The 23,926-nt window shown below is 41.6% G+C and overlaps 2 protein-coding genes and 1 pseudogene across 5 annotated transcripts in view; all 3 read right to left on the reverse strand.

Moving 5' to 3' along the window:
- Positions 1 to 48: 48 nt before the first annotated feature.
- Positions 49 to 5,355, reverse strand: henmt1 (HEN methyltransferase 1). 3 transcript variants are annotated; one of them, XM_079349996.1, is made up of 9 exons: positions 5,175 to 5,355; positions 4,829 to 4,941; positions 4,283 to 4,417; positions 3,974 to 4,156; positions 3,640 to 3,826; positions 3,043 to 3,259; positions 2,845 to 2,956; positions 1,225 to 1,382; positions 49 to 477 (listed from the first exon to the last, which is right to left on the reverse strand). In XM_079349996.1, exons 1-9 carry the CDS (start codon positions 5,340 to 5,342, stop codon positions 362 to 364), a joined length of 1,389 nt encoding a protein of 462 aa, XP_079206122.1. In that variant the 5' UTR covers positions 5,343 to 5,355; the 3' UTR covers positions 49 to 361. The 3 variants fall into 3 exon arrangements, with proteins under 3 accessions (XP_079206122.1, XP_079206123.1, XP_079206124.1); XM_079349997.1 differs by having other exon boundaries at positions 356 to 462; positions 1,207 to 1,382; XM_079349998.1 differs by lacking the exon at positions 49 to 477 and having other exon boundaries at positions 1,272 to 1,382; positions 2,828 to 2,956.
- A 6,237-nt stretch (positions 5,356 to 11,592) lies between these two features.
- On the reverse strand, positions 11,593 to 12,751 carry LOC306827598 (CSC1-like protein 2; annotated as a pseudogene). The gene has a single exon. The product of its transcript is annotated as a CSC1-like protein 2 (transcript).
- Positions 12,752 to 16,246: 3,495 nt separating this feature from the next.
- The window catches only part of fndc7b (fibronectin type III domain containing 7b), a gene marked incomplete at its 5' end in the record, with an annotated part of 37,592 nt that continues 29,912 nt past the window's right edge, over positions 16,247 to 23,926 (reverse strand). Inside the window, 10 exons of the mRNA XM_079351074.1 lie at positions 16,247 to 17,116; positions 17,742 to 17,807; positions 18,238 to 18,474; positions 18,938 to 19,225; positions 19,329 to 19,589; positions 20,443 to 20,700; positions 21,351 to 21,611; positions 21,961 to 22,221; positions 23,155 to 23,415; positions 23,643 to 23,906. Coding sequence (XP_079207200.1) covers positions 16,842 to 17,116; positions 17,742 to 17,807; positions 18,238 to 18,474; positions 18,938 to 19,225; positions 19,329 to 19,589; positions 20,443 to 20,700; positions 21,351 to 21,611; positions 21,961 to 22,221; positions 23,155 to 23,415; positions 23,643 to 23,906 — 2,432 coding nt within the window. The 3' untranslated portion in view covers positions 16,247 to 16,841. The remainder of the gene's footprint in view (positions 17,117 to 17,741; positions 17,808 to 18,237; positions 18,475 to 18,937; positions 19,226 to 19,328; positions 19,590 to 20,442; positions 20,701 to 21,350; positions 21,612 to 21,960; positions 22,222 to 23,154; positions 23,416 to 23,642; positions 23,907 to 23,926) is intronic.

Below are 23,926 nucleotides of genomic sequence, written 5' to 3' on the forward strand. Positions count from 1 at the left end.
GTGATTTCCTTTCATCTTGTTCAAATACACAACATCCAGCGGGAAATCTTTCTATTTCACACTTTTATTTACCGGTCACATTTGGATGTCAATATACTTATGTTTTAGAGGCCATTCTGCCTATGGAGGGCGCACACACAAAATTAATTACAAATTAAATGCAAATAAACTTAAATGCTGCTCCTACACCGGGTGAAACTTGAATCTGTATTGAGCTGTACAATCAATCTTAACAAATCTGAGAGCCAGCTTTTCAGCTTTTCACAGATTTGTTCGAACATCTTGTCTTGTAGCGTCAAAGGGAAGTTCAGTCACGAGTTCACTTGGTAAATATGAAAATACTTGTCCTGTATCCTCCAGATCAAACATTTGTCTCCCAGTCTTCCTCTTGCTCAGCACTGTGGGAACACCGGCTGGCCCCAGCATATCCGCTGTCCTCCTGGTCATTCTGATCCTCCTCCTCTTCTTCTTTAAGGTCTTAAACAACAGATGAGAGGTCAACCACAGAAACTGATGATTGGATTTATTGGAAGAGAAGAAGAGTCATTACAAAGATGCATTGTGTTTGTGATTCACCATTAATGATTGACTGGTTCACCAACCACGATGAAGGGCTAAAAATGGTTAGAGTAAGAAATGGTGACACCTGCTGGGCAACCTTTGGTGTTGCATTAGTAATGAATAAATGAATGTTGGAGCATCATGAGGAAAATCTCTCAAACTTCAGGTAGTCTGTCTTCCATCTTTGAGGTCTCATGTTCACTTGGTCATTATGGATGTTTTCTTTTTTTTTTTTAAGGTTTATTTTGGGCATTTTTCAAGCCTTTATTGTGGAGGACAGTGGATAGGGTAGGAAATCAGGGAGAGAGAGTGGAGACAGACTTGCGGGAAAGACACCGCGGGCCGGACGTGAACCCGGGCCGCCCGCGCGAGGATTATAGCCTCAATACATGGGATCGCGTGCACTGCCACTGCGCCACTGGCGACCCCATTATGGATGTTTAAACCAAAACTTTTAAATTAATTGAAGAGGTGAAATCAAGTCAATTGTGAATTCACACTGAACAGAAGTAAGTAAGGCCCTGTGTCTGCTCATCGTGCTTGGCTGTGAGCTCAGGCATGAAGTGTTTGTAATGCAACCCTTCTCTGTCATTAATTAGATCAATACGAACAGAGCGACAGCACTACTTTAAAAATGTAACAAACTTTACTGAATGGTAATACCTTCTTCTTCAAGGTTTACAAGCAGAGCAGAGCCATCCTGGCTTAGTGTCACTTCGGGATCATCCATCAACAGACGTCGGAGATTACTGTGACTTCCACTCAGGGCAGCGACTTTGGGACAGGAGGTCCATAGCACGACCAGAGGGACAGACACAGTCCTGTCAACACAGACAGCAGCTCACATTAGGATACAAATATGCAAACCGGAGCTTTGATGCCGTCTGAACAGTCATGGAAGAGGGATTCAAATGACCTTTATTTAAGTTAAACCAGCAGTACTTCAAATATTGAGTTCAAACATCAGGGTACGGCATACATTTTAGGACATCCTCAGGTCTCAGACGAAGGTGTCAGACCTCAGACGAAAAAGCATCAGTTCTCAGGAAAACCTCCGTCGGGTGTCAGACCTCAGACTAAACGGCCTCAGATGAAACTGTCTCAGACTAAACGGCGTCAGACCTCAGACGAAACGGCCTCACACATATTTATTTAATTTATGTTTAAAATTGGGGGGGGGGGGGGGGGGGACTAAACGGCCTCAGACATAATTATTTTATTTATTTATATATTTTAAAATTGGGGGGGAACGGAGCGTTGTCGGGGAACATGAAACGTCATCAAGATGCGACCACAACAACCCTGGCGCGTCTATGGGCGCGGAATGAAAATACACAACAGTAAGTTTTAGTTAACGTTCGCCGTTCTGTTTCTTTTGTTTATGCCATTGTTAATATATATTAACTAAAACTTGCTGTTGTGTATTTTCATTCCGCGCCCATAGACGCGCCAGGGTTGTTGTGGTCGCATCTTGATGACGTTTCATGTTCCCCGACAACGCTCCGCTCCCCCCCAATTTTAAAATATATAAATAAATAAAATAATTATGTCTGAGGCCGTTTAGTCCCCCCCCTCGATTTTAAAAATAAATAAAATAAATATGTGTGAGGCCGTTCAGTCTGAGGCAGTTTCGTCTGAGGCCGTTCAGTCTGAGGCAGTTTCGTCTGAGGCCGTTCAGTCTGAGGTCTGACGCCGTTTAGTCTGAGACAGTTTCATCTGAGGCAGTTTAGTCTGAGGTCTGACACCCGACGGAGGTTTTCCTGAGAACTGATGCTTTTTCGTCTGAGGTCTGACACCTTCGTCTGAGACCTGAGGATGTCCTAAAATGTATGCCGTATCAGGGTGGACACATTATTTATTGTTACATTTATTTAAACTCTTTTATGGCGTCATAATTCAAAAAAGGTCGAGGATCCGTCCCTCTCGCAGTCCTTTCATTCTGTAAAAATAAAAAATGATTTCCTTACTGCTACCTTTCTACTGTCATGCAGTTATTGGTGCAATAATTGTGCATGAGCTGAGAGTTTTCTACCAGGTAAAACTAAGCTACTCTCCTTGATTCTTTTTCATCGTGCTCTTCTTGATTCTTCTTACACGTGTAACATGTTACACTTCAAATGCAGTTTCATGTGTTTGATAAAATGCTTAAAGCACTTTTGGACTGACCATGTTCAAAACGCACTTTGTTAACGTTTCCCCCCTCAAGTTTCCCACTACAACTTTAAGGATGTACGAGAAGTTCCTCAACACCAAGAGATCAGGTCACCTTCCACTGCTTCTTACTTCACTTTTCCTCGGCCTTTTGTCCAAAACACCTCGTCACCTTCTCCTCCCTGACTCTCAAACAATGCTGTGCCACAGTGCTCCATCAGATGGTTCATCTCTGCTGCGTGTGCTGGGACATACAGAATCTCACTGTAAGCACTTACAGAGAACATTCACATGAGAATAAACCTTGAACCCTCATAGAGCTGTGTTCACCTGTCTGCTTCTCGTGCATCTCCATGTCCAGCTCTGAAGACTGAAGACATTGGTCCCCTCCTTCAGCCTGGCCCTGTGTGTAACAATCATCCATCTCCCCATTCTTCTCCTCTATCCATCTTCTCTTCAGCTTCTCTGCCCAGTACAACACCTCGGCCATCAGGACCCTCCGCCAGATGTTGTTATCATGCAGGCTGGGGTACTTTATACTGTGCAGCTGATGAAGAAACAAAAAAGGGTTACAACATTAGATCATCATACAAAACTTTTTATTGATTATGAGAGTCCTAAGAGAGTTTATTGACAACTATAAGAGTTCACCTAAAACTCTGCCAGGTGTAGAAATGGTAAAAAAAAGTTTTCCAGGGAATAGAATCCGGGGCTTTTTAGGGGAAAAAAGTCCAACAATTCCTATAAGGATTGCTGTATTGATATATTTTGTATTTTTCAATTTTAAAAGCTAATATTGTTTAAAATATTATTTCCTGTACAATTTTCCGAAATGTCACAGTTACTCAGTCCCACAGCAATTACAGATTCAAGACTTAAGCTTGCCGCCAACTCAAAAATGAATCATCTGTAAAGAGCTTTACTCACCAGCGTGTATGAAAACACATCAATGGCATCGTCTGCAAGCAAAACGTTGCAGCCATTTCTCCCCATGAGCCGGTGAAACACACCAATCTGAGAGCAGAAACCGACTCTCTCATCATGACCCGTCGGTGCCTCTCCAACACCAGTGAACTCCACCTCATAGCCATACTTCAAAGACACCTGAAGAGCCCTGAGGAGGAAGGTCACATTCAAATATTTAGTTCAAACTTGTATAGACACGTTGTTCATTAATATTCCCGATTGTAAAGATCTTTTACAACACTATATATCCACAAAAATCTAAAAAGCCTGAAAATTAATCCTTAATCAAGCATACCAGGACTGGAACTCTGCTCTAGTCCACTCGAACTTGTGGTCAGGGTGCCTGAAACCTTTGAGTCCAGGGAGAAGGGGATTGAACTCAGAGTTTGGGGTGCTGACAATTACAGCAGCCGGGGTCATGTAACCAAACACCACCTCAGAGAAGTGTTCCACATCAGGAAGAGTGAGGTGCTCTATGCTGCAAAGTATTGATGAAACGACGAGCAGAGACAAGAAAATGAGACTATAATCTGTTACAACAACATGAAAAGAGGATCAAAAATCACATTGCAGCCACTACATACACAAAATACAAAAAGCTTACAGCTCTATACTGGTTACAAGATCAAACCCTCTGAGGCGGGCATCATTCTGCATCACAGATCCCTGGTACAGCTCAATGCACAGCTGATCATAGGTTGGCTGCAAATAGTCAGTTGATATAGGAGCTAATCCATGGCTGTAAGAACATACAAGAAGAACACAAACTCAGTGTCAGTCATCACTGGATGAGTTATCAACACAACACACACTTAGACTGTGAAAAAAGGTGTTATCACATTTTACTCACAAACACACATGGAAATAGTGGCAATTGTTCACCATGACAATTAATATAGTATGCATCAAAAACCCTAAGAGAAAGAAATAGTTTTTTATTGCTTTACTGTGGCAAAATACCATCAAAACAAAAGTTCATCAGAATCAGTTGTGTAAGAAGAAATCTTTTAGTTGCATAAGATGGTTAAAATTGTATCCTCCAGTAGTCTATAGAGGATACAAATCTTAGTCATTTCTGCCATGCATCCTAAAGGGTTTTTTTATATATATAAATCATTCAGTAAGAGCTCTGAATCTTACATATACATACATGTGTTTCTTCACTTTGGCACCATCGATGTCCACTCCAACCAGCAGTTCAACTTCACGGTGAAACTTCAGTTTTTTGAGAAGGCTGCACTCACTGCACCCAAGGTCCACCACCTAGACCACAAAGAAATGTGACAAATAAAGCCACAGTCTTGAGTAGAAGAAGTATTTATTGGAGAATAATACATATTGATAGTGTTTAACAATGTGTGTATGCAGCTAGCAAGAATTAGCTCTATCAATGTATGTCTTACTGGAAACGTTAGATTATCAGGAGTAATTTAGGACGCTTCTAAGTAGCTCAAATAGGCTTCATAATCGTTTCTTTTGACTGGTGGTTAACTTACCTTTTTGGATTTGTTTCTTATCACAAAATCAATGACAAACTGATGTCTTTGCCTATGAAGCGGCGGACTGAATAGCGGCTCCATTTCAACCGCTAATGTCGATAATCCCGCCCGGCACCAGAGGGCGCTGTTATCATTCTGTGTTGGTGTTTGGGGCGACACTTTCATAAATTACGTGTTTTTAAACGTTAATATCCATAGACATAATATACAGTAGACGCCTCATTACTTTCTTTCAGAGGGGGAGAGTCTTCTGGAAGAAATTAATTCAAATGAACAATCATACTTGTTTCTTCACTAAAATATCAAATTAATTCATTTATACATTTATCAATAAGCCATAGCCTACCATATGTCTTTGTTAGAGCAGAATTGTGGCAGTCTTTTGGCATGAAAACACGTATTTTTCAAGATGTCAAGCGTCTTGTATCATGACTACATTTATGCTGTTTGTAACAAACCAAACCGTGTGAAAATCCGTTATAAATTCGGGGAGTTATGATGATTATTGTAATTGAGGATAAACCTTCCTCAATAGAAATGAATGCAGAGCGGGCGGACAAGAGACCCATCCAAGATGGCGGCCGCGCTGCACGTCAGCTCCAGTAAACAGCGTCAGTCGATGAGGCGTCTACGTATATTATGTCTATGTTAATATCTATTTAGCAAGAAACATGGTTGTCCGTTTAGGTTAAAACCAATTTTATAATCACTCAAGTGGTTCAGTCCATTTCAGCCTCTTTGTTATTCTCGTAACAGTGGGGCAAAAAAGTATTTAGTCAGGCAGCGATTGTGCAAGTTCTCCCACTTAAAATGATGACAGAGGTCTGTATTTTTCATCATAGGTACACTTCAACTTTGAGAGACAGAATGTGGAAAAAAATCCAGGAATTTATTTGTTAATTATGGTGGAAAATAAGTATTTGGTCAATAACAAACAAGCCTGATCTCTGGGACTCACAGACCTGTAGCTGTTTCCTTAAGAAGCTCCTCTGTCCTTCACTCATTACCTGTATTAATGGTACCTGTTTCAATTAGTTATTTGTATAAAAGACACCTGTTCACAGCCTCAAACAGTCAGACTCCAAACAGCACCATGGCCAAGAACAAAGAACTTTTCGAAGGACATCAGAAACAGAATTGTAGACCTGTGACAGGCCGGGAAGAGTGAATCTACAATAGGCAAGCAGCTTGGTGTGAAAAAATCAACTGTGGGAGCATTTATTAGAAAATGGAAGACCTATCTATGACCTAATATATATATATATATATATATATATATATATATATATATACAGCACTTTATTTATACTAATTAGGCGGACTTTAAACTATAGCATTTGAGTGGTTTCTTATGTGGTCTGTGTATTTTCTGTTTCTCTTTAAAGGTATACATGTTGAAGCCACATCTGAAGTTGCTGTATTGTATTTCTTTTCGTTAATTTTAAACGGTTTGAGACCCTGTAGAGGAGAAAAAGGAGAATAAATCTGCTTCGTTTGCCAACAAAGTGTAATTCGTCACACAACGCAGAGAACTTTTAGCAGTGTCAAAGCCAGACCGGCTACATTGGGTGGCGGGGCCTAGCTGCCTCTAATCTCTGACATCAGCTGTTTTTGCCTTATAGCCTACCTCCTGCTGAGTTCAGGTATCTGGTCACCCTGACATTACACAAAAATGTTCCTACTGTGCTGGCCACAGTGTAAAAAAAATGGGCAGTTTACGTCTGTGTAAAAACATACGGATCAATTTTTTTAATTCTGTGCCTTTTGTGTCCCTTGTACAAATCATGTATTTTGTCAAGACTTGGAAATGAAATAAAGCTCTGACTTGATGATGAATAGTTTGTGCGTCCAGGACGAACCTGCTGTGGCTGCACACAGTGTTCGCCTTCATGTATCTGCTGCTGACTGTCTACATCGTGAGGAGTCGCACGTCCAAGATGCACTATAAGGAGGACGACCTGGTTGGACCAGAACCACTGATCATCCAGCAGCAGAATACTCTGTTTAAGACTGGATCACTGAGAAATAAGAATGTTTGAAGCCGACAGTGAAGCTTTAAAGAACCTCTCTGACTCTCGTCTGTTTTGATTCCCACTTTTGTGTCTTGCAGGTGAAGCGCACTTTGTTCATCAACGGCATCTCAAAGTACGCCAAGGAGGCTCAGATCAAACAGCACTTTGAGTAAGTTCACTCAACTTCTTCAGAAGTTGTCTCAAATCGGATTCATTCAATCAGATTTATTTTCGTGGCTGACCTTCAGGGCCACCGTACAGACGTTACAGGAGACTGACACCGACAGTTAAATGCTTCTGGTGACCTCTCATTTCATGTCTTCTCTTCTTCAGACAGGCGTACAAGAACTGCACGGTGCTGGAGGCTACAATCTGCTACAACATGGCCAAACTGATGGCTCTGAACGACGAGAGGTGAGACACAGTGTGCGTGTGTGTGTGTGGGCCTAGTCCACAGGGTTAGAGGGAAGTTGCTGTATACTTTCTATCTGCTTGCTACCTCTTGCTTTCAGAACTGCCGCTGGCCCTTGTGGCTTATGCATCAGTCTCTTCCTGCAAGTACACAGCAGGCCCACCATGGTGGATTCCCCCCCCCCCCCCCCTTACAATCTGCGAGGTGACCAAACTGATGGCTCTGAACAATGAGAGGTGAGACACAGTGTGTGTGTGTGTGTGTGTGTGTGTGTGTGTCTGTTTCTTTATTCCGCTCCCTGGGGAGAAATGTGTCTAGGAAGACTGCTGCAGACAGTTACAATGTGTGTGTGTCTGTCTGTGTTTCAGGAAGAAGACGAATAACAGTAAGAAGTTTTTCAATGACCTGATGGCGAAGGAACACATTCCTACAATGATCAAACCCTGCGGACACCTCTGCTGCTGCGCCAACACCGGCTGTGAGGTGGTGATGCTAACGCTAACGCTCTGTTCACTCACAGACACACACAAAGCAGTTTCTTATCATTGTATTTCTGTAGCTGGCTGGAGTTTTATGTAGGTGGTTAGAAAATGTTGGTTCATTGAGGGACTGTGAAGAGCCGGCATTTTGTCTCATCTGTGAGTTAGCTTGCTAGCATGTTAGCTGTGTTTGTTGATCGTGCAGGAGGAGGCCGTCAGCTACTACACCAAGAGGGAGGCCAAACTGAAGGAGGAATACAAGAAGGAGAAGGTAGACACCAAACCGCTGGGCATGGCTTTCGTCACCTTCCAGAACGCCATGTAAGACACAACCCGACCCCACCCGTCATACACTGTGTCCACGCCCCGTTTTTATGACAGCAGCCCTCTCCGTTTTCACGTTTTCACAGTATTTTCGAGGACTTCAATGCTTGTCAGGTTCAGGGCTGCCAGTGTCGCCAGGAGCCGTGATCCTCTCAGTTCAGTGAATCTTTTCACGTCGACAGGTGGAGAGTTTCGTATGCACCAGACTCGCAGAACGTCTGCTGGTATGTCCTTAAGCTCCACCCGCCAATAACCCCAGCATACACGACACAAACACACCTGTCCTGCTCAGCTGATATGTCCTGGTTTCCTTATGCAGGGAGCAAATGATCAGCCGGGGGCCGCTTACAGCGGTTACAAGCATCACTGTAATTACGATCAATTCTAGCCAGTCTAGCATTGGTAAGGTGTGCCCTATGTAGGATCTTGCACTGTAACAGGCCATGTCTAGTGCAGACAGACGATGAGTGAACCAATTTCAGGATGTCCTCCCACTGCCCATCAGAAATAGAAGTCCCCAAATCACACTCCCAAGACTCTTCAACACGTGTGATGCTGGACAGATTTAGAAGACCAACTATAGTGTAAATGGTGGAAATCAAACGTTCTTGATCCAAATTGAGGGATAGGAACCGATCAAGTCCAGCCTCCAGGGGTCGATTTGTCAGCTGGATTGTACCTGCTTTGGGCTGAAGACAGCTACGACAATGCAGAACCAAGAGCACAAGAGGCGACCAGAGGCAGTTGACAGCCAGTACATTGGAGAGTGGTGTGTTGTCAAGTATGACAATGATGTGTACCCTGGTATCATCATGGATGTGGAGGAGTACAGCATTGAATTAAAGTGCAAATGGGGTTAACAAATATAAGAAACAAAACAAATACTTCTGGCCAAAACCACCCGAAGATGTCAGCTGGTATTCAGATGAGCAACTTCTGTCTTATACCAGAACCACAGGCAGTCAACAAGCGTTCTGTCCAACTGGAGAAGTCCGCATGGAGATATCTAGAAGACCTTTTGGGGAATTGTATAGAAATAATTTTAATGCTTTGTCATATGTTGTTTCTTAAAATTAGAGTTCAGAGTTTTGGCCTTTTTGATTTAATTTTGGTCGTCAGTGTTTTAAAAAAGGCTGTTTAATTTTTAATGAATTGTCTTTTTTTATTAAAATTGTAATATTTAATTGCAATAAGTTGTAAAAAGTTGTTGTCGTATTTATGAAATGAATTAAATAATTTTAATGTTTTGCCATGTTTGTTTTTGTCTGTTTTGTTACCGTCCACCCTGTTAAGACTTCTGTCCACCCTGTTATGTTACTATTTTTCCATCATATTTTAATTAACTTATCAAAAAGAAAGTTCATATTTTCAGTTACATAAAATATGGAAGAGGTTCATTATACATGCTAGACAGTTTGAGTAATTCTTGAAAAAAAAGTTAAAGAATATGTCCCATTCCCAGAATGTGTCATTTTTCTTTACATTACAGGCTGTTATAAAATTATTCAGCCATACAAAACAGTTTGATTAGAGTGGGGGAAATAAGATTCCTATAAAAAAGTAATTTTAATAGCAATCATGAACTGAAAACACATTTCAACAGTTATGTCTTTGTCCTTAACAGGGTGGACATGTGTGTCGCATGTTATTAATTTATCTAATAATATAATATAGGTGCCTGAGCTTGACCCATATATTTTTCTATAAGTTAAATATGTCCTTTATATTATAGAAAATTAAAATAAAGGTAAATCTACTCATGTATCCCAAATTATGGAGTCCAAATGGCACATATAAGTGATATTGATGCAACTGCAATATGAATCAAGAGAAATTTAATTCATAGTAAAACTAAAAACAAGTGCCAAGCTGCACCTGCATAACTGGACCGTCAGATACGCCCCTGATCCACAAAATATCTACTGGTAGGAAAACTTTATGATCAAAAATTCAGTGTTCAAGCTGCTTATCATGCAACATCTCTACTTTAAATGTTGGATTCTTTTTTGGCTCATCATTCATACAACCGAAGGATTCAACAAACACAGACTAGTCGATTTGTAAAGCACTTCCTGTCCCACTTGTGAATAATCAGAGTTGAAGATTTCCTTTTACTCCAGTGTTTGAGCTGCGGTATCATTTTAAAGGCCCTGGCGCGCATACATTTTTAGTATGGATTCTACACACTGTTTTATAAAACCATTGCCTGAAACATGCGTACGCCCTTTCTCACTTTCATTAACCCGGACGGACCTCAGAATGAATGAAATCAGATTTAAACTAACATTAACACCAAAGCGCCATCTTTACATATCGAGCATTTATCAAGTATGATTATTATTTTGAGAAAAATAAAGACAGAGCTGTAAGACGCACAGAGAAACAGCAGTGAGGAAGACTGCTGACTGACGTGAGCACTCTGACCATATATAAATAAATCATTGTGGATCCAGTAAATTTCCATTGCAAATATACTTGTGCGTAATGATGAACGGTGGATGTTTTGGCATTGCAGCAAATCTCATTCTGAGAGTTTTCTGAAGTTTGCGGCCCTCTTGCTGCAGCAAACCACCGATAGTGCTTTCTAACCTTCACTTCATCGTACGCACATTTCAAGGTGGATAGTGATTTATAAAGGGAACTTTGCGTGAAGGTGTGCGTACGAACAGTTTATAAATCTGAATTATTTTATGCGCCTTTCTGGGTTTTTGGCACACGTACATTTCTAGTATGGATTGTACACTGTTTTATAACCATTGTGTACGTTGTGTACGCACAAAACGGAGCCTGAAACATGCGTACGCCCTTTCTCACGCAAAGATTGTGAGCTATAAAAACAAACTTGATAGTAAAATGTGTGCACATTCAAACCTACATTGTGGAGGCATGCTAAACCGTTGTTTCATATGCACGCATGTAGTGACCCGTTTTCTGTGAGTAACTTATAATACGACAATATGTAAGCTTAACAAATACAAAAGTCCTCCACACATTTTATCAGCCCCTTCTTACTTTTATTAACCCGAACGGACCTCAGAGGACCGGACTCTGCATGAATGAAATCACTGATGCAGAAATCAGATATAAACTAAAAGATAAACCATAGCGCCACCAGTTTACATTAATATCTTTAAAAATTTAGCATTTTTGATCAAGTATGATTTTTATTTTGAATAAAGATGACACATTTTGTCTTCTCGTTACTTATCACTTCTTTATCACCTGCACGTATTTATTGCGTAATTATTAAAAGAGTGGACATCTTTGACACGATCACTAGACCTGTATATCCTGATAATTAGTCACAGAAAAGATGGAGTCAGTCATTGAAAAACATGGCCAATAATTAAAAGTTGTTGTTCAAACTTTTGATTAATATCCTACAGTGATGCAGACTGCTGACTGACGTGAGTGCTCTGAACATGTATAAATAAATCAGTTTTGTCTTTTCTCACGGGTCCATGTGCAGTATTCTGGGATGTGCCTCGGATATTTCAGAAGGACGTTCCTGCCCTTGCGTTATCAGATTAGACTCCCTCTGTAAAACATTACTTGGTGCAACCATGTTAAGAGTCCTCAAACAACAATCTGTAAAATCTTTAGTAGACGATGTAGTTATGTTATTGTCAAGTTCCACCGCGGAGGTTGAGATGCTTTGGAGAACTTTTTGAGTCAGTTCCTGGTTCATTCACAGATTCAGTGCAGTCGTCAGGCTAAACTTGGGGGGAGGAATTTGTTTGAGTCTTAGGCAGTGTCATTTCCGCACTTCATGATCAATGAGGCTGTCCTCACCAGACTGGAAGTCCTTATTCAGGTTATTTTCCACATTGATTATTTCCTCGTCCTGCAAGGACCCCTGGCCGTCGTCCTCAGCGTTGGCTGAGCCCGCATCCTCCAATGTCAAGTCTTGGGAGTACCTGAGTGATGTAGCTTTGCGATGCGTTGGTGGAGGCGAAAGTGCACACAGCTTGCCCATTCTCGATCCCGTCCACCTGGTTGTCAATATTGTCATTGTGAGCGCTGAGATATTTAAAATGTCAAAAGCAGACGTGGGAGAGGCAGATGATGATTGTGACTATCAAAACGATGGACCTTGCAGTGGCGAACCCAGAGCGAACAGTGGAGAAGAAAAGAAGCCAAAAGAGACAGAGGATAGGAGCGGCCACCACTTGGTTGACGGCTCCAGAGTGGATCTTTTTGTCCAGTTTGGATGGCAGGTAGGCGTAGTACATGTTGTACCTGTCAGCGAGGTGTTTCAGTAGCATGTACATCAGGCCAAAGGGGACGATGATTGGACAGGTGATGCTGTAGGTCATGACCACGGTGAAGACGCACATCATCCAGGCGTAAGCTTATAACAATCCCCTTAATATTTTTAAGGTCACAGTTACATATTTCATTCAAAACCTACTGTAACTCAATAGTGTCACTGGGTTAGGACCTTAATTTGTCAAAATAAATCAAAAGAGCACTGGAGGAAATTAAATACAGACTTTACTCCATCTTTAACAAAAAAAACAAACCAAATGTCATTGCCACAGAAAAAAAATAATGTCCCCCTTTAACATGCAAGAAAAAAATGTCCAAGTCCACTGAAAGGGATCCGGAAGGGGGGAAAAGTATACTCCACAAAAAAAAGGAAACAAAAAAAGGCCATTCGCTTGGCACTCACTGGTCTGGCGGCCTACTTCCTTTTTGAGATTGTCCGGGGAGAATCAGGTCTCTTTTTGCGACGTCCGGTCCTCCAAACTCCAAAGAAAACCCTGTCCAGGAGGAAACACCGCAACTTCCAAAAACACTTATTCCCTCATCTTCATCCGGTAAAAAACATCTCTCTCCAGCCACACAGTCCACTGCTCACTCCTAACCAAACAAAAAAAATCCCTTGCAAACATTTCCCCCTCTCCCTTTGTTCACCCCTGCTCCGCCCCCCTCACACACCTGTGTATCCCTAGCTAATTAGGTCAACACTCCAGGCACACAGGCAGGGAGATAACACACACACAGGGACCTCCCTCACCGTAGTGGCCATGTCACAAGCTCCCCCGAACTGGAACTCATAGGCTTGGTGCCTCTTGACGTTCCTCCTCTCTGCTGCAGAGCGAGCCAGGCACAGACGGATCATGTACATCAGTAGACCGGGAATCCTCAGTAGGTCCATGGCGTTACAGATGAATGCGGATGCAATGATGTAGTTCAAAGAAAGAAGGCACCGTTGTCAGGAAGGAACACACACTCAAAATCTGATTTTAGCATCATCCAAGAATCTTCTGTCAAAAAGCCAGTGGAAGAAAACATCCAAACTGCTGAGTTCGAGAGAGGGCGGCAAAAAGACCATAAAGATCAGGAAAGTGTAGCATTTATGCATCATGGTCATGTCCGCAGGGCTTTGGATTGATCATGGTTATGATATGCTCTTTGGCCTGAGGTCAAGGAAGAATTTCTTGCTGCGCTTGGTCTTCTTCCTTTCAGAAACTACATCAGCCTGGCCACGTTGTAACAGATCCGAGCAGTTTTCATACGCCTGCTCAAAGTGCTGCTTTATCTCAGTCTCCTCTGCATATTTGGAGATTCCATTGACAAATAAAGTGCTTTTCACCAGGTCATCCTCCTTGTAGTGCATCTTGGAAGCGTGCTGTCGCATGCTGTACACCGTCAGTAACAGGTAAGAGAAATGCAAAGATGGTATGCAGCCACAGTAGCACATTATCTGCATCCAGATTTGCTACAGTAGTCCGCCCAAAACTATATTTTCAAGTAGGTCTGAGAAGTTAACGGTGAGGACGATGCACACAGAGAGCGCACCGACCACGACCAGCAGGCCAATAGACTGGTATAGTAATGATGTATTTTTGTAGGCCAACCCGAAAAAATGGCACCGGTGGGATTTTTGCATTGGATTTTGGATCATTGCAGAAAATAAGCTCTGTGTCAAACACGTTTCTGATGCGTTGCTGTTTTGTTCAGCGGGATAATCTTTACAGATGAACATCATTTATATGAAGTTTGAAGAGTTAATGCAGCCGAGAGAAGTAAAAAGCTAACGTTATGCGCTAGCGAACTACACCGCGGTCGGTTTATAATGACGTCACAACCGTTATGCTTCATCGGTCTAATCAGCGGATTTGACAAGATAGCTAATCGTTAGCTTAATAAGTTGTTTATTTTGTGTATGTTTAGTTGTTGAAAAACATGGCTGTAAGGAGGATTAGGGAGAGAGTTGCCGGCGTGATGACGTGTAATGTCTGTAACCGCCACTGTAGTTTCAGTTAGCTACTTGTTAGCAACCGCCGTTTAAAGTTCGCGTAAAAACTTTAAAATTCACAGGTTGGGGTCTTGGCTAACGTATTTTATCTCGTCTAACAAAACATCAACATCTCTTCAGGTTGTGTTAACCACAGACCTTATTTCAGGCATCAAAACACAAACCCATTCAAAATCCCCATTGACTTTTAGAGGTCCTCTCTCTCCTCTTAAAAAATGTCTCACTCCTCCACACTCCATCTCCTGTTTGAATGTGTGTCACGTCACTGTCCTCTATCCACTTCCTCTGATCACCCTTCCTCTGCTTCTGTTTTGTCTACTGTCCCTGACTCTTTATGGTCTGCTGGCCCCACTGATGTAGGCCTGATTGATATGGAACCCTTTGATATCCCTGTTAAACCAGACGTACAGCCCATTTATCAATCTCAATACCCACTCTCCTCAGATAGATTAGATCTCTGTCACTCTTAAAAGTTTACTGGTAAGTAAGGTTGTCGTCCCCACATCCAGCCCGTGGAACACCCCTATCTTTCCTGTACCGAAACCTGGTAAATAAGAAGCTTGGGTAGTCCATGACCTCCGTCCAATCAATCGTGTGGTAAGCCCCTGCCCGTACTCGACACCCAATCCTTACACCATGCTCCCATCTGTGTCTCCACAACATACTAGTTTCACATGCATTGACTCAGCTAAGGCGTTTTTCTGTGTCCCAATCTCTCCTGAGACTGCTCAAATGTTTGTTTTAACCCCTCAAGGCCAACAGTATACTTACACTCGCCTCCCTCCTTCAGTGCTGTCCTTTTGAAACATTTGTCCACTCTGACACTCCCAGATGATGTAGTTGTCCTCCAGCATGTGGATGACTTGCTGATAGTTGCCCCCTCACCTGCTACATGTTTGAAGATCACGCATGATGTTCTTTCCCTCCTTTCACAAAAAAGTTCCAGTTCCAAGTTCTTTCCAGTTGCCTTGTTGTTACATGGCACGGGTGGAGCGTTTAAGGTGAGGTCTCTCAATGAGGTGCGCAAAGAGGCGAAGCCACGTGTCCTGCAAACTGTGTCCATCTTCCAGATGTCAGTGGAGCAAGAGGTGACAAGGATGTGGGGCAGGATTTGAGTTCTTCAGACCCTCTCTTTAATGACGTCATGATTTGGAAACAAGAGTTTTCTCTGGGTTCACTCGAGTTATCCTATCATATCCTATTGTTTCAGGGTTTTAAAAAATAAAATGTCTTTAAAATATATGTTCCTATCATTTACTAGGAGATCTGTAAAACTATAGAGTTGAACTTGATAAATAATAATAAACAATACAGACTGCCAAAAACAAAAGTGTTGTTTAACTTAAAAAATTCACTGTTTCAGTATTTAAAAACTGGATTCACAGAATCCTCAGATAGGTGCGCTGGATAGCCTAGCAGCTATGTTGTATGTCCCATATATGGAGTCAATGTTCACGATCGCAAAGGGCCGTGAGTACAAGTCCAACCTCGGCCCTTTGCTTTGTCTCTTTTTGACAGTGCGATAATATGAATAAATATATCTTAATACAACAACAAAAACACATTTCATACAGATGTATTTTTTTAACAGACTTTATTTTAATCCTTAATTTCTTTTAAAGATCTGTCAGGGTTAACAAAATGAGAAGTCACAAGGTACACTGTAAAGAAAATATACTGCATGGTTTCCAAGACATTATATGATAAATTATTTTTTCACTACTTTTTAGCATCATCAATCATCCAGAGTCTAATAAACTATCTCAAAAATAAAACCTTTTTTTTTTTGATAAATATAATTCTCGCAATACTTTTATAGACAGCTATAATGCCGCATGCTGCTAGAAAACCAGCCACAATAATTAAAAGGTGCATGTACTATTGCTAATGAAGATCCATAAGCATAAATATCTAAAGGTTTTTCTCAGTTTCATAATAATTTATTTTTGGCATGTCCAATATGACCAAAGCTAAATATGTTGCTCATAATTCTTTGTTGTTATTTCTTCCTTTTTACATTTTTACTTTGAATTTCTTAAAGAGTGAACTGGTAACAACATTTTTATGGGGATAAAATGAAGAAGTCAAACAGAATCCAGTTTGAAGGGATTTCTATTGAGTCCAGTGTCCTGTTTTAAATTTCATCTGTGGTAATTAACTATAAGTAATTCATTAAGCGGAACCAGTTGCTATGCTCACTGGTCTGGTGTAGTTGCTTTGGCTGACGGTGTTTTTGGCACTAAGCCTGACATTATAGGAGGTCCATGGCTTTAGGTCAGTCTCTGTGTAAAAATCATCCTCCACAGATCTCACTCTTGGCGGCTGTTGCTCATTCTGTTCCTCCTCAATCACGAGTGTGTACTCTGTTGCATCCTTCACTGTTGACCACTTCACATGCAGGGAAACTCCACTTACTGTTACATTTGGTAATTCTGGGATTTGAAGACCTGAGTGACAGAAGGAGAGTGAGAGATAAGCTAGAAGGTAACAGTTAAGGTATCTGAATTTACTGAAACAAAATGTTTTGCCTTTGGCTGTGCAGCTGCATGTTTAAATTTGGTTTCATTGTTTCTGAGTTCATTGGTTGATAACAGGACATATTTATATCTGAAAGCATCTGTTTCCCTTTGTGTTATATGCATTAATAAATTTGAGAGAGATATCTTGACACGGAGCGTTTGTGTTGGAGCCAAAAAGGATGTTCAGGAAGTTCACAGAGTAAGAGGGATGTATGAGAAAAGTGTAGTCTTCTTTTATTTCAAAATAAAAGCAGCTACCCTGAGCTTAAGAAGGTACAAAAACACAAACAAAAGCATACATGGACTTGTATAAGACTTGTCTTGCGCTTTCCGAGTTATCTGACAACTCACAGTACATGTCACATTCACCCATTCACTCCACAGCGCAAACTACCCAACAGTACTATTCCATTCACAAGCATTTAAACGCAGCTGACGTAGCAGTGGGAGCAATTTGGATGTCTTTCACGAGGACACTTCAACCAGAGACCTGTCCCCTAATTGTTGAGACGCACTCTACCACTGAACTACAGCTGCCCACTATTACACTTACCATTGTCTAGATGAGCATAGACTTTAGTGGTCCTCAAATCCCTTCTCCTCCGAAGGCTGACCGGACCTGAGGAGGTAAAAAATAACATAGTATGAAAATAAATGTTTTTACATTTTGGATACTTCAAAAACTCAGACTTCACAGGATAAAAGTAACTGAAGGAGGAAAAACATGAAAAGAGGAAAACTAAAAATATCTAGATCATTTAAGGGAGGATGGTTGTTTTCAAACTCAAAACAGCCATTCTCTCACACACACACACACACACACACACACACAAACACACATATAAAGATATATACATGTATAACAATATAATTTTTCAAAAACTTTACAGCAAAAAAAAAAAGGATATTCTTTGAAGTTTCAAAGTCACAAAAGTTTCATATATTTGTGAGAAAAACTCTTTCAGCATAGCAACATGAGTAAAAAAAAAACAAACATTAGGTTTGAATATGTATGGTATGAATCCTGCGCAGTGTTGACAGTGACTGACCTGTAATATCTGGGCTACCGATGCTCTCTCCTTCTGCATTGATGGCTTTTAATGTCGTGTTAGCAGGATCAAAGTTGGTGACCTGGCAGGAGAGATCAGTTGTGTTGCAAAGCTCAATGCGGACTGCTCCTGACACATCGTAGACAACGTAGCGTGTTGTAAACACTGATGAATCCCATGAGAGCACAGCAGACTGTGTGCTACCAGTAAATATCACATTCTGTGGAGCACAGGGGACTGCAAAAGAAAAGGAGGAAATGGTGTCAACAGAACAATGGAAGGATTTGTATCTGTGCATGTTGAGTGAAAATACACTGTAATGTATCTACAGACATTTTTAAATGTTTAAATTCACCTTTAAGCACTATTTCACATCTAAAAACATTCCTTATCATAACTTCTGTTTTATAATAGTCATTTTAAGCCTCATTTTAAGTGCCATTTGCACTAAGCTTTGTGTCATTAGAAACTTGCAAGTGTTTTTGAATGATCGTGCATCCCACACTCATTTTCCCCTGAGAGGGGAAAGCTCCTTATTTCTTTTCTGAAAGGGAGCGCTATGACCGAATGTCAATGCAGATTCATGTTTCAACGGGTGAAGTATCCCTTTAAGTGTCTGCGAGAGGAGTTATTAAAAAAATTATGAAAGGGTGACTAAAAACACGTAGTTTTGCGTAAAGTCAGGGATAAGTGCGGTTACCTGTGACTCCAGTAAAAGCAGTCGACGGCTCGCTGACCCCGCCTGAGTTCCTGGAGCGTACGGTGAGGTTATACGCTGTGCTACAAGGCATCGGGAACTCAAAGTATGGCCGGGGCAGCCAGTAGGATGACATCTCCATCAAGGCCTGTGGGTCATCTTGGATTCGACCGGTTATCTGTACAAGGTACTCAACATCTGGACAATCCACCTCCGCCCATGACGTCATGGCCCAGTGCATCTGACCTATCTTCTGCATTCTGACATTCAGAGCAGTCGGAGCACATGGAGCTGAGGGGGAAGGACACTTTGATTCAGAGAACTGCAACAAACTTCCCGTTGTCCTTCTTGGTAGAATCATTTTGAATCTTGATTAATAATAACTTGATATTACCTGCTCCCTCCTGCAGCGATGCACTAAACGAGCTGTTGCAGATGCTGTTAGAAGCTACAACAGAGAAGTTGTAAAGTTCTCCACACTCCAGGCCTTCGATGGTGCAGAGGGGAACGTTGCTTTCACAGTAGAGCGAGTCTCCGTCCAAAGTTTGGGCACACCCAAAATACTCCACAGTGTCCTCGCTGGCATCCCAAGACAGGACGGCCGAGTTTGTCTCACAATTGATATCCACTGCAAGACTGGAGGGCGCACAGGGAACTGCGAGGAGAGAGAAGATTAAAACAAACAGTGGCTGATGAACGAACCTGACATGAGGTTTCAAAATGTCTTGACGCTAACAAATGTTCGACCAGAAAAGAGGCTGTACACAATAAAAACATTGTTCCATAAAGCTTTTTTTTAACATGATGGATTTGATTAACTTAGTGTTAATGTAAAAATCTAACGAAAGAAAGAAGCATTTAATTTAGATAGTTCATGTTTAAATTATTATTGGAAATACAAACGAATGAAAATGTATTTTTAAGTAGAAAAAAACTGTTTTTTATTTTTATTGGAGAATCATTTTTGCAAAAGGTTTTGCAGTATTTTGTATAACGATCGCTTTAGGTGGTTAGCTGGTGCGCTGATGTTTTGTCAATTAATTAATTCATTGCATTGTCTATAAGATGTACAGACAAAGAGCCCCTCTCCATTTTGAAGGAGATTTGAAGAAAACAGAGCAGAAAATCATCACTTCCAGTCCAGCAAAGGTTTGATGTCTGACGCACTTAGAGTAACGATATTAATGATGATGACGATGTTAGATTTGGATATTTCATAGGGGTTTGATGCTGATTAGAACTCAATAACGTCTGTCGATCTTATTCTTAATGTTAATAGTATACTGTATTAACTTGAATTATTTATAAAATTAAAGGAAAGTTCTCTGTGCGTCTGAACGGACTTCAAGCTGTTCGTTGGCACTCACGTTGTTTTCTCCTCTTCTAGATCCCTGCTTGTGTTCTACTTAGTTTCTTTGTCACAGAATTGTTGCCCATTTATTTCCACTGGTTTTAAAAACAACGGTGTGAAAGCAGATTCTCATAGTTGATGCTCTTGAGATGTCTACCTGTTCTGAAGGTTGAAGTGTGGGGGAGGCTGGTACAGTTCTCTCCTTCGGCTGTGACATTTAGAGTATACAACTGTCCGCAGTGCAGATGAGTCAGTGTGCAGTTATTCATTGAGGTGTTGCAGCTTGCAACATGTCCGTCGCTTCCTGTGGCCTTCAGCGTGTAGGATTTAGCCACAGAGGAGTGTGTCCATGTCACTTGGGCTCCATGCTCCTCACATGATGGTACCACGGTGACGTTGCTTGGGACACAGGGCGCTAAAGAGGACAGGAAAAGATTCAGTAGTTCCACATTGTTCTTTTTATTACTTAAATTGTCTATTACATCTGAATGCTGCTCATGAGTTCTTTTAAAGAGGACATATAATACCCTTTTTTCTTTTTTTCAAACAATCCCCTGTGGTCTAAGTGAAACATTTGTGCTGTGCTCTGGTCCAAATATAACATGACTCAAGCACCAGAGGAGGTTTGTGGCCCTGTAGAAACCAGCTCTCTCAGAACGCTCCGTTTTGGTGTGTGTGTCTCTTTAAATGAAATGACCCCCACTGAGTTTTCCCAGTAGACGTCAATAAAAATTGAGAGAAAATACAAATTGCGGACCTGCACAAAGACCTTTACTCTAGGTTGGAGGTGGAGTCCATGGTGGGGAGATACCACGGCAGGGGAGGGGATTTTCTTACCAGAATCCAACTTGTGATGTCACAAACTGAGAAAATTTGAAACTGAGCAATTTTCTGTGTTGTAAGACTAAGGCAGACCACAAACAAAGGACTGGATGGATTTATTTCAAATATTGTGGGTTGATAGACACTCAGGTTACCCAGATAAATGTTCAAAAACCTTGTAAAAGTGGATTTTTCATGATATGTCCCCTTTAAAGTGGTCAGACAGGTTGAGCTGAAAATTACCTGTTTTAATCTTCTTCGTTGGGCTTCTGAGGCTGCTGCACTTATCAGAAGAAGTGGACACGATGATGCTGTACTGCATGTCACATTGTGCGTTCTGGAGTTCACATGAATGAGAGGAGCTCTGACAGGAGATGATGGACTGGTCGTGGCCCTCAGCTGTCACCACATAGACCGGTGTGTCAGCTGTCCTCTCCCATTCGACCAGGATGGTGTCATTGTTGCACTGTGTCGCTGCACTGATGGATGTGAGCGCACATGGACCTGCAGGACAAAACCCATATGGCTGAATACATTTTCAAACAGTCTATAAATTGGTTGAGCAGGGATAGGGATAATAAGTATCTTATCTCTAGGAGTTGCCTTTGTTGGACCTAATCACAGTTGTAAGTCAGTTTGTTTGAGTGGATAGATTTCAAGGTTTGTACTTGAATTAAAAGAAGAAAAAAAAGAGACTAAAGAAGAATGAATGAAGCCGTAAATTTCAGAGTACAAGTTTTGTGCCAGGCAGATTTAGAGTTGCACAAACAGTTAAATACCTTTTAGATGTTGCTCTTTGTAAAAACAACACATACTATATAGCTGGTAGACTGAGAGTACAGATTTGTGTTACCTGTCTCAAGCTCAAAGGTGGTGCTGTTACTACTGTTACAGTGTTTGTTGACAGCAGTGACATAAAAGGTGTAAAGCGTCCCGCAGTTCAGATCTGGAACCTCACAGGGAGAAGAGGCGGAGGTGCAGTTGGAGGTGTGACCTCCCACGCCGTTGGCCACGACGGAGTAGCTGGAGGAACCCTGTGAGGGGTCCCATGTCACCCAGGCCGAGTTAGACACACAGTCCAGACTGCCCTTAACGTTCACAGGCACACATGGAGCTGTGGAGGGGGAAATGGAAAAGATAAGCTTGTAGATTGAGTATTGTAAAAATCATGACAATGATATTTGACAATGAAATGTTTTTGCACATTTCTATGACATGTTTGTATTTGTTTCATGTATTGTCTGATCAGAAATCTTCCCAGTATCCGAGACAAATTTCTCCCTAGGGAGACGACTAAAGAAACCTTGGTCTTTATTACTGATGGTTTTGCAGGAAGGCAAGTACATATTGGGATGGATTTCATCATCCTGAATCTACAGCAGCAGCTCTCGAGACTTTTTAAAATGTTGCTTAAAAATGCTCTTTTAAAACTAAGAGTGTGTTAGTGTGAAAAAGATATGGCCTCTGTGAGCGACAGCAAACAGGCTTCCAACGCAGCCTGAAGTTAGCAGCTAAAGACAATTGCCTAAGACGTTCTGTGCATTTCCTTCGTTTACAGTCCGACTAGATGCTTGAAAAGGGAAAGTGGAGTGGTAGCTGAAAACAGTATGACTGGATTGTTCTCTGAACTTGCAATGCATAATTTGCTGAAGCCAGTTCAAAGTGAGATGCGACCATTTGAACTCTTCTCCCTGTTCCACTCTCCTCGCTGTGATTTCTCAGAGTACTATATACTACAATACTACAGTAATGTAGTATTGTCCACTCCTCTTTCAACCAAATGCAAATCAGAACACCTCTAATACCAAAATGTGGTTTCGCAGCTCCGGAAACCATAAATAAAATGATGATCTTTTTACTGATGCAATTTAACATAACTATTCATTTTTATATCCTTTAACTTGTAAGATTTGGAGACCTTTAGATCCTTAATCCCACTTAACCGAGGTTATGAGTAACTTCATTAAACCTAATCCTGCACACTGGTCCATTAAATGAATGAGTTTGCAAGTTGTTTTTTTTAAACAGGTGATCATTGGGGAGTTACCTGAGGAAGTCTCCTCCACAGCGCTCGGCTCACTCTCACAGTCGTCTCTTACAGAGAGCACAGTGACGTTGTAAGTCTTTCCACATGGCAGGTCGTTTATATCGCAGCCAGTGCCGCTGGAGTTACAGTAGACTCTTGCTCCTGTGTTGCTCACAGCGGCTACATGAAAGTACTGAGCATCAGGGTTGGGCATCCAGGACACGGACATGGCACCATCAGCACACTTTGCATCTACAGCCACATTCTGTGGTGCACAAGGTGCTGCGAGAGCAGAGGGAGAGGGAGAAGGAGAGGCTTGTAAATATAGTTAGATTGAAACACTCAGGAGATGAATATGTTAAGGGGTGTTGAGTTTAAAATAAAACTTGACATGCTAAAGTTAACTTCAAAAAACACTTTAAGTACCTGAAGCACTGAATGACTTGTCATTACTACTTATAGTCAGACACAAAAGGCGGTTTATATTTGACTGTGCATGTTTACAATACCTGTCTGCACGTAAGCCACGTCACTCTCCACGCTGGAACAGTACTCGTCCTGGCCGTACACGCTCACATTGTAGGTCTGTCCACACTGCAGGCCGCTAAGATCGCAGTGGGTCAGGGAGTTGTTACATTCAATTTGGTGGCTTCCATCAGCTGTGACGGCCACTACCAGATATGAGACGGATCCACTACCTCGCTCCCATGTCACCGCAGCAGAGTTTGAGTGGCAGAGTAGGGCAGCCTTAACATTGGTTGGCTTGCAAGGGACTGAGAGAGAGAGAGAGAGA

Source organism: Symphodus melops (assembly GCF_947650265.1).
Source record: "Symphodus melops genome assembly, chromosome: 8".
Lineage (NCBI taxonomy): Eukaryota > Metazoa > Chordata > Actinopteri > Labriformes > Labridae > Symphodus > Symphodus melops.